The sequence below is a fragment of the Centroberyx affinis genome, unplaced genomic scaffold (genome assembly GCF_046629955.1).
Source record: "Centroberyx affinis isolate AG114_WGS23_722 - 3 ecotype Tasmania unplaced genomic scaffold, CSIRO-AGI_Caff_v1 ptg000287l_1, whole genome shotgun sequence".
Classification (NCBI taxonomy): Eukaryota; Metazoa; Chordata; class Actinopteri; order Beryciformes; family Berycidae; genus Centroberyx; species Centroberyx affinis.
In genome coordinates this window covers 541,793-552,954 of record NW_027278966.1, presented here as the reverse complement: position 1 = coordinate 552,954, position 11,162 = coordinate 541,793, and the positions used below count along the sequence as shown (strand labels likewise).

Sequence of the window (11,162 nt, the reverse complement as noted above, 5' to 3'; positions counted from 1 at the left end):
CAAATGATGTATAAATGCTTCAGTGCTTGTTCATGAATGTTAAACTGTTGCACTGGACTATATTCATGTTTTACTCATGTACTATAAATTATTAGTCAGTACATTTGTAAACGCTGTTAAACACTTGTACAGGTTGTCGCAGCAACTAATCTAAAGTTGAAACATGTACAACCATGTATCAAGGTTTTTAAAGCCATTTGTAAGCATGATCATTTCCTAAGTATTTCAAATTCATTAGGAATGTGCTGTAAATTTAGAAATTGTTTGAATGCTTACAGACTCATTTTTAGTGCCATTGCTAATGATCGACTACTCAAATATGTATAATATGATAAGTAACTTTTTATTGTGATTTAATTGTTAACTCACAGTTTCTTAAGGCTTCTAAACTATTTATTATTCCCAGGCCCATTTTCAATAATTTCACTTCAGTCATAAGTAATGACCTATTTGTTAGGCTAAATAATTATACACAAGGTCGTTCCAGCCAAGCAATGTGATTGCTCAAGGATAAAGTACAGCTGGCCATGTGTTGGTAGTTGCTATGCCAACTCCTGTGGTAAGCAGCAACATAGTTAGCCATCGTTCTTGTTTTCTCCTATTTTGTATTATTTTGTATGCATACTACTGTGGAAAACATTGTCAGTCAGCACACACGCACCAGTAGCTGTTGTATAAAAGCTTGAGAACTTCACTGTGATTATGGAGACTTTGCTTCACCTCACACCAAGCCGCATCACTGTGCTGTATCCATAATCACAGTTAAGATCGTCCTCTCAGGTATGAGTGCTATCTTGAATCAAAAACTCATTTCGGACCAAACTGTGGGATAGAACCTGTAATTTCAACATCACACAGCACTCCAAGCGCTGCAGGGCCATCAGGCAGACACACGGTGTGTTTACCAGCACTTTGTCGTGCAGCTCTTGAACGCTGCCCTCCTTGCGTGACACAGAGAACTCGGGGCTCTGCAGGATCGCCTCGCCCCGGGTCATGTAGCTGTGGACCTCTGTGAAGTCCACGTCAAACCTAACATACACATACACACACACACACACACACACACTTATCATATCACATATCAATATCAACTGCTTTGCTTATATTATTTAGCATTAAAGATACTTTGTTGCTACAGTTTTCTATAAAAACTACATTTTCAAGATTGCCTATTTCATTGCTCTAATTTACTACAAATGATTTCCGTTTAAGATCGCCTACTTCAGTACAACTATTGACAGTCAAAATACACTTTTGAGATTAGCTACTTGTTTCTGTCTGTTTCCTCAGATGCATTTAAATAAATGGAATTGGTTTTTACTCTTAAATAGGATAAAAGATGATAAAAAGGATTAAAAAAAAAAAAACTTTTAAAGGGGTCCAATTACAGGAATTGAAATTTCCCTTTATTTGTATGCAATCAAAGTTGTTTAATGTAGACATTGTTAAAATTTATTGTAATTTGTTTAAGTGGTTACATTTAAAGCTATTGCATTTTCAAAAATCAATCCATTTTTCTACAAGCAGTTTTGGACTAACTCCAGTCAACATATCACAACTACATTTGGTCTTGATTGGCTCTCCTCACTAAACAGCTGCTACAATACAATCAGGCCAGTTTGCAACACTTGAACTGGAAAGCCTCCGCTCAGCAGGTTCACCTCATTTCAATCAGAGGAGCTGCTGCTGTCGGCCAGTCAGGGTCCAGTATTGTGACTGTTCTGCCAGTGAGGACTTAGTCTCCAAATTCACTCAATACATACCCTTTTAACTAGACTACTTTTATTTGCAAAACATCATGAACAACATTATTGCCATCCTGAGCCGTAGTATACTGAAAACAAATTAATAAAAAAATTAAGGTTGCCTATTTCGCTGCTACAGCTCACTAACAAAGATCCACTTTCAAGACTTTATCACTACAGTCTATAACACATCCACTCAGGCTGCTTACTTCATTACTACTGTTACTACTGTACACTACAAGATACACATTTCTAGTTTGTCTACTTCACTAGTGCACTTTACAGGTAAGGTTCACTTTCAATATGGCCTACAGCATCTTTTACATCTATTCTGACAGATTCAATACTTCCTAGTGTATCATCACCTACCTGTTGACGTAAGACAGAAGAAAGGGGAGCATGAAACTGAACGTTTCACCAGAGTTAGAAGATTTTGATATTATAATTAAATTGACTCAAACTCCTCATGTGTATAGCAATACACACACACACACACACACACACATGCACCAACACCTACCTTTTCCTGAGTTCAGAATCCACAACAACCTGTCTCTTCTTCTGTGGTGGCGGCGACTCGCGGGTCTGGCGCATGGCGGTCACCTTCTCCCGTGTCGTCACCTTGGTAACGGACGCCGTGACTGAGTGGGTCAGCTCCGACTGCTGGGCCACAGTGACTGTGGATGAAAGCTGTGACATGCGCGCACGCACACACACACACACACACACACACGCACACACACAAAATACAAATTACACACAACAGCAGGCGTAATGTCAGTTTACAAGGATCTGTCAAAATCACCCAAATCCCAAATCACTACTTAACACAGTCTCCCAGCTGTCTGAGTGCGCTCACACACACTCCCATACACATACACACACACACACACACACACACACACAAACACACACACTGCAGCAATGTCTTTGAGAGACGATGAGTCAAGGATCAGGTACATCAAATCATAAATCACCACAACAAATATATAAACCAAGATGCTTAGGGGGTCTCATCAACAACTGCAAGTGTATGTGTGTATGTGTGTGTGTGTGTGTGTGTGTGTGTGTGTGTTTGTGTGTATACTGAGACAGCTGTGAGACTGTACTAAGTAGTGATTTGGGATTTGTGTGATTTTGACTGATCCTTGTAACCTGACAGAGAGAGAGAGTATGTATCGCTGTGTGTGTGAGTGTGTGTGTGTGTGTGTATGAGAGAGATAGAGAGAAAAAGTGAGTGTGTAAGCCTGTGCCTATGTGTCTGTTTGTGTATTGCCTTTCTGTGTGTGTGTCTGCTCTTGTGTGTGTGTTTGTTTGCTATATCCAACACAATGTTTCACATATGTAATGCTGCAGAGCTATAGATACGGTGAACACTGAAATTTAATACGTAAGTGTGAATATCTGTGTGTGTGGGTCCATGCATGTGTGCATTTGCATGTTCAAATGAAAGTGTGAGCTTTTGGTTTAACTTAGCTTATTCTAATGAAAGGAGTCATTTGCTGTTTGCTTGTGATAACACTGTGTGTGTGTGCGTGTGTGTGTGTGTGTCAGCAGGAAAGAGCCTAATGACAGCTAAGCAGCTAGTGCAACTACTGGGATAGCCTTGCTACCATGGAAACGTGTGTGTGCGTGCGTGTGTGTGTGTGTGTGTGTGTGTGTGTGTGTGTGTGTGTGTGTGCATGTGCATGTAACAGCCGAGGTGATGAGGACTCCATGTCCGCAGAGGTCAGTCCACTAATTATCTGACTGATTATAGCGGACAAGTAACTGAGAAAGAGAGAGAGAGAGAGAGAGAGAGAGAGAGAGAGAGAGACTGGGGTGGAGAGAGACAAAAGAGTGGAAGAAAGATAGGGAGAGAGAGAGTGAGAGAGAGAGAGAGAGAGAGAGAGAGAAAGAGAGAGAGAGAGAGAGGTGGGCTACCAGTGTGACCAGTTACTGGCAATGGGTTTTGTCCTCAGTTGTAGAACAATGAGAGAGAGAGAGAGAGAGCGAGAGAGTGATAGAGAGGAGAGAGAGAGAGAGAGAGAGAGAGAGAGAGAGAGAGAGAGAGAGAGAGAGAGAGGGAGAGAGAGAGAGTGAGAGAGAGAGAGAGAGAGAGAGAGAGAGAGAAATATACTTAATGGCGTGGTTACGAGGCGAGAAATGGAGGGGTGAAGAAAATTTAAGAAAAGTGATAAGAGGGAATTAGACATTACTGCAATGTCACATAGGAACGTGTTCAAAGTGCACAAAATTAGATGTGTGCTATTGCATGTGTGTGTGTGTGTGTGTGTGTGTGTGTGTGTGTGTGCGCGTGGTGTGTGTGTTGGTGACACGTCTGCTATTGCACGCCTGTGTGTGTTAGCATTATGTACGCTATTATGTGTGTGTGTGTGTCGGACCTGTGTTGTGGTTCAAAGCATACAAAATTAGATGTGTCCAACTGCATGTCTGTTTAGACATGAGTGCACCTGCATACTTCTGTATTATGCATATGTCCACCATTATGTGTGTGTGTGTGTGTGTGTGTCTTGTTTATGTCTGCTTCTAGTGCTGTGATCCAAAGTGTTGTCACCTCCTCCATCAGTGCTTGGTGCGGCTGTAGGTCTGCTCAGGACAGGCTCAGCTGGAAAGGATTGCGCACACAAGCAGCTACAGCCTCATGCCTCTCCCCTCTGTCTCCTCTACATTCTCAGCCCGTTTGTAGCGTAAACCTCTATAGGTGTTCGCTGACCCCTCTCACCCAGACAATTCATTTTCTCTCTCTCTCTCTCTCCGTCCCTCAGGACTCGGTTTCATCACAGAACCTATCCCGAGGCAGCGCGCGTGCTGAACCTGTTGGGTCTGGATGCTACAAATGATGATTGATTTGATTGGATTGGATTTCACTTATTTATTCAGCCTGGTCTCCTGGATTTTTTGTGAAATGAGTGCAATGTGTTGAAAAGCAAAAGGGAAAGAAATACGTTTCCCCACCAGGAACGGATTACGAGGAGGAGGCGTGACTAGAACCGGGCAGTAGTTTGACACTGAACTGGTGCAGTGGAAAGTAAGGGAGTGGAGGAAGGGATGGTGGACCCTAAGGACTTGGGTTCAATTCCCAACTAATTTGAAGAAGTTCTCTACTGTGAATGAAGTTTGAATTTTTAGCTAAAGTCTGTATTATTTAACCACGACCAAAACCTTACCTTAACCTTAATCAAATTGTTTTAGTTGCCAAACCTTAACCTTAACTGAAGTAGTTTCACTTAAAAAGCTGTTTTACTTGCTTAAATGTAGCCGTTGACGTGTCCAATGTCTAATGTCACATAATTCTTTTGTAGTGAAGGAATCTAACCTTGACGTTATTTGTGTCCACAACACAAAATCTGCGTTTCATTCCATTTTATGAGACTGTGTTGTATTTATTGATTAGTTTGTTGTATATAATAATGGGTATTGTTCTGTCTTGTGTCTATCCTGAGCGCACTTGGACAAATGCCTAGCAACCTGGTAGGTATTGTAATACACTGTTGAATAAACTATTGAATCTTGAATCTTTTATGTGTGTGTGTGTGTGTGTGTGTGTGTGTGTGTGTTACCTGGGAGCTGCTCATCTCCAGGCTCTGCACCAGTCGGTCCCAGCGCTGGGCGAAGCTGTCCAGCCTGGCCTCCAGTTTGCTGGCCACCTCCTTGTTCTTGACGCTGGACAGCAGGTCCTGGCTCATGGAGCACAGCTTGTCCATGGTGGGACGCTTCACCTCCAGGTCCCCCTTCACCGTCTGGCGGGACACAGACACACACATATACACAGTTAACAAACATATGTCGGGGTTATAAGCAGTCGTGAATCGCCTCACAAAGCGTGGTCGGAAACAAATGTTGTACAACTGCACTTAATTCAATGTATAGTGGGCTTACAAGACAGCATAAATCAGGTGATAGTCTTGTATTTCTCTGTGTAACACTGCAGTAAATTCCTACACATTTATCCGATTTAGTGAGTGAAAGTGATTGTTATTCTGTTGCAGGGGAAACTCACAGCCAGCCGGCGGAGGCAGGCCACCATCTCCGCCTGGTCCTTCAGGTTGGAGGTCTTGATGGAGCGAACCAGGTCCTCTTTCTGAGTCAGCCAGGAGTCAAACAAACACTGAGAGGATTTGGAGAGGAGAGGAGAGGAGAGGAGAGGAGAGGAGAGGAGAGGAGAGGAGAGGAGAGGAGAGGATAAAAGAAGGAGGAAGGGGGGTGGCAGGAAAAGAGGGAGCGAGAAGAGAAAGAAATCTTTGCTTATCATGTGAAAGACGGTGCACTTCGGGCCATTGTCTCCCATTTGAACAGACGGCTCCTCACTGCAGCAGCCTCCTAAGGCCGGTGAAAAGCTCACAGCGGCCTATTGTCTGTGACAGCATCTCTCCCTCAGTGGGGATTACACTGCATACTGCACTTCCTCTGAATATTTCTGTTATCAGCGCCCGGACAGTTAATTCTGAATCAAAGCCTGGGGTGGCACTTGAAGAAGCAGTTAGCCGGAGAACGGGGAAAATTGAATTCAATGTATTTCCTGATGTTTTGAATAATTCATCAAATTAAATTTGGGCTCTGGCTCTTATGGATGTCTTGAAGCCATTCCAGCCAATGATCCCTCATTATGAAACACACTGGAGAGGTTATTTCATGATGAATTTTTAGAGTTATCTGAGTAACTGAGTAATCATGCTTCATCAAATGGGCCCCTAAAGCCTGCAGTCCAAAAGTTTGAGCATATTAGCTTCCGATACAGTGTAAATATGTATACACACAGATTTTTAAACAGTAGGGCTTATTGATGTAACTCTGGGCCTTTTGTTTTTGAACACACATATATACACACATGCACACACATTTGTATTTTTGAGGGCCACTACTGACTATATTCATTCCTTTTCCCTAAAATAAGCCCACATACATGGCAAAAATTAATTCTAACCTTATTCTAACCTTAACCAATGCCAAAATCTAAACCTAACTCTAAAATAGTTGCATTAAAAGTGATAACAACAAAATGTCCTCATTAATTTATTTAAATAAAGGTCTGTTTTGCTCCAAATGACACAAATAATACATAAATCGACAATTTTTTTTTAATCTGTTAGTCTATGTACCAATAGCTCAATCAATCACTTGAGAGTGGTAAAATGTCTTCAATCAAATAAATCACAAAGTAAACAAAGGGTGGCTGTGACCCAAAGGGGGAGAACCACACTGCATGTCTGGTTCGGCTTTAATTAGCGCTGATCACTTACTCATGTTTAATTGGATATTGTGATTTTAGTTTCCCCGATTATCAATCACACAACATTGGCAAATCGGAAATTATGACATTTAATTTCCTTTGGAATGTCTGCTGTAGTTGAAATATCAAATGTCAATATGGTGATAAAGGAAATGTGCAGTAATTTTATTCCTCAAGTCATCAAAATGAGTAAGTAATTAACAATCAAAATGAATAACTAATTAACAATCATGAATCACAATATCTAGCAGAGTAACCATCCACAACTGTGGAGTCTTACCTTTAATGATAAAAAGTCTTCCTTGTTCAAAGGAACACTAGCAAAGAATTAATATGAACTTAATTGAGAGAGGTTTGATTTTCAAAAATATCTTTTAGAGAAACCAGTCATAAGATCGAGGCATATATTGCATTTCTCTTGTGCAAGATGATAAATCACTAAATGCAGCATTTACCATATTTCCTAACATTTCTGTTGTGTCTATCACACTGGAGAGCGATCACGAGACAAATCTTCTGTCTCATATTTAGTTAATATTTTCCAAAGTGACAGATGAATACATCAGTGACTTATGCATAGATATTGGTGGATCGGTCCAACATGTAATAACAAAGTGGAGTCTGTTTCAGCTCAGTTTCTCTTTAAGAATGTGGGACTAGGAACTATCTGGATGAACTAATCTCATTATACATGTAGTAATACTGCTACGACCCTACCCATGCTCCACTCAATTAGCACACACAACACACACACACACACACACACACACACACACACACACTCTTATGTGCCCATACCTGTTCGTTGGTGAAGTGCTGCCATTTCAGCAGTATCTCCTGAAGCAGAATCCAACGTTCTTCTGTCCATTTACAAATGGCTGCCCAGCGGTCACCTAGCACCTACACACACACACACACACACACACACGCAAATACATAAATTGGAAAAGAATCATCTATTCATGTCTACATTAACACAAAAATTCTTTCTGAATATTTCCCTACAGGGATTGAAACATTTTCGTCATCTTGCCTCAGAGGCTAATGGATTCAGGATTTCACTTGCCAGTTTAATTTCTTAGCTGCCAAAAATGCAGTTTGATACTCATTCCTCCCTGTCCCAGAGGGACGGGGCTAATCATGATTGTGCAGGGGCATGAAACTCAGAGAAGGCAGCAAGAAAATCTCTCTGTAAAATGACGTAAATCCCACTGAATAGAGATTACTGCCTGTGCAAATTAAAAAAAACACGATTAATATAATTAATATAGTATAATATAATTAATCTAATTTAATTAATATAATTTAATGATGATAAAGACAATGCATTTATTCTGAATGAGTTTTGACTAATCATTACTGGCTCCATCCCTCTGGGAAAGAGAGGAGAGCGTTTCAAGTTTTTGTTTCTCCTCAATTTTCTTCTTGTTTTTTCCTTTTTCTTTTATTTTAGAGGCTTTTCAATGTTTAATATCCTATAAACTGCTGTTTCAAAGAGTCGAATCCACTTCAAACCATATTTATACTTGCAAATGTTATTCCTGTGATCTTGGACTACTGAAGCATCATGAAACCATACCAGTGATAAAAGGACATCAGCTTGGGTTGGCAACACATAGTATGAGACACAAGACGCATCCCAATATCACTGTTTTTAAAACTGACAAACCCAACCAGTAAAAGTTTGTGCTATTAACCATATTCTGTATCAACAAGTAGTTTTCATTTGGTGTCTTTGGTGATACTTGGCCTGGGATGGTATTGTAGTTGTGTTACTGTGACGACCCTGCTGCTCTGACTGCAGAATGTGCAAAGAAGAGAGAAATTACTCTCATTAGCAGCACTGACACATACACACACACACACACACACACACACACACACACACACACACACACACACATAGGCTGTGAGCTGTAAAAGTCTATTTTTTCTCTCTCCATTGTATTGGAGTATTGGCAGCTAGCCGTAGGCTGAGTCAAATGGTTGAAACCCTCTTCCGTTCCATTTAACTAGCAAAGACAAAACACACCCTGTGTCCACTGACAAAGTCATCAGAGTGACAGAGAGAGAGAGAGAGAGAGAGAGGAAAGGGGAATGAGGGAGAAAAGGAGAGGAAAAGACAATGAGATGCAGGAAGTGAGACAGTGAGGGAGAGAGAGACGAGGAGGTAAAGACAGACACAAAGAGAGAGGGAGAGAGAGAGAAATAGAGAGAGATAGAGGGAGAGAGAGAGAGAGAGTGTGTCTCAGCAGGTTAATCTTAAGATGAATGGCCTGTAATTAATCCAAGCGACAGTTGAACAGCGGGGAGAAACCAGGGAAGGCACCTTAAATTTGCATTTTTACATTCTTCTCTCATCTCTATTTATCTCTCTTATCTTCTATTTAGTAAGGTCCAAAAAAACCCTGCACTTTAGGAAACAACGCTTGCAAAAAACGCTTGTCGCAAAAAAAAGTGAAAACTAGCAATAGCCTTCTAATGATATTTAATGTGATTATACTTTGCAAGCAGCATAACAATGTGTGTTCAGCATTGTAATTGCTTAATGTGACATGGTGAATAATTCAAGATACTTGCTGTGGTATTGTGTCATTAATATATTCATGTAAATTTCTTTTTGGAATGAGTTTATGACAAAAGTTTGGGAGGAGAAATTCTCTTTTATTCAACTAATCTGCTTTCTCTACAGCAGAGAGTGCTTTTACCCACAACCCTTTTCTCCCCCTGGCGGGAATGTCGGACACATACCAATTACCCAAATTACTGCACCTCCTGTTTGTTGTCCACCTCAGTTCACTCACCTTTCATGTCCAAACACCTCCGCTTTTCTCCTCCCAAAGTTATATCACCGTCACCTTCCTTTTATCGTTCCAAGTTCAACACCGCCTCAACTTTCTCCTCCCAAAGTCACATGACCTCCCCGTTTTCCTCCCCATCACACCCCTAGTTTCCCCAGTAACATCAAATCCTGTTTCAATTAACCCTATATAATGGTCTTCTCACTCTTATTACGGTCCTGCTATGAGAATGGTGAACTAATGAACTCTGGCTTCACCAAGAAGAATCCCTTCCAGCAGCCTGGTACTTGTTACTTGTCAAAAACAGAGAGGAGGAGAAGTAATGATATGCAAATGCAAAATAGCTCGCAGAGGCGAAAGAACAAAACACTAGTGGTTGTGGTGACATTTCCTATGACAATGATAAATTTAGAGAAAATTCAGGTTGCTCTTAAAGCCCCGTTCCGGATTTCAGTATCTTAAAAAAATATCAGTACATAAATTATTAATTTTTACTATCTCAGCAGAGATTCTTGAAGAGACTGACTGAACATGAAGAAAGCTTTTTTTTTTTGCTACTTTCGCAACCAACTATAACTCAAAATGCTGTGAAAATCCCAGGAGCTGGTAGGGATTCAGTGTTTTGCTCAAGGACACTTCAGCAGGGCGGATGCTTGCCGGCGTGTTCAGCTGTCAGTCCTCGTATCAAAAGCTCAGTCAGTCGATTTCAGAGTGAGAAAATAATCACTTCCAACAAACGAATCGGGGACAAAGCCGGCAGCGGGGTGACAGTGCTTCAACACAAGGCAGCACGCCGCAATTAAGGCTTGCGTGTTAGAAAGCTGTGAAAATCGCCGGCCGTTGTTTTAATAGATTTAAGCTTTATTCTTTGCAGTGTATGGGAGTTAACAAGGGGAACTAAAGCCCATACATCACAGGCTTAGACAAGCGTGGAGAATTAACCACACATACAGGCAGCAAAGTCTGTCTTCCTGGCTGGAGTCTGTATGATGATAACTTATAGAGTAAACAAAGTCAGCAGCATGCAAGAGCTACAACACACACATACACACACACACACACACACACACACACACAAAAACCCACAACCAACGGCAGCACGCGAGCATGCATAAAAGTATGCATGCGAGCATACATCTACATCTTGGGAACGCACACACACACACATAGATACACACAGACAAGCAAGCTCATTTTGCTAGCAAGGTCTAATTACCGCACAACACCAAAGACAAAACTATCTCCCGCTCAATCTGTTTTCCCCAAGAAACACAACACTGTAGTTTGCTGAGCCCACTCCCACTGAGAGAGTGAGTGAGAGAGAGAGAGAACGAGGGAGAGAGTGGGCAGAGAGAGAGAGAGAGAGAGAGAGAGAGAGAGAGA

General features: G+C 41.3%; 1 protein-coding gene across 1 annotated transcript in view; it reads right to left on the bottom strand.

The window, feature by feature from the left end:
* Window positions 1-905: 905 nt before the first annotated feature.
* Window positions 906-11,162, bottom strand: part of LOC139640304 (dystrophin-like) — a gene marked incomplete at its 3' end in the record, with an annotated part of 126,100 nt that continues 115,843 nt past the window's right edge. Inside the window, exons 16-20 of the mRNA XM_071514492.1 lie at window positions 7,777-7,878; window positions 5,749-5,856; window positions 5,309-5,488; window positions 2,266-2,405; window positions 906-1,029 (exon numbers count right to left, since the gene is read on the bottom strand). Of these exons, the coding sequence (XP_071370593.1) occupies window positions 906-1,029; window positions 2,266-2,405; window positions 5,309-5,488; window positions 5,749-5,856; window positions 7,777-7,878 (654 nt within the window). The remainder of the gene's footprint in view (window positions 1,030-2,265; window positions 2,406-5,308; window positions 5,489-5,748; window positions 5,857-7,776; window positions 7,879-11,162) is intronic.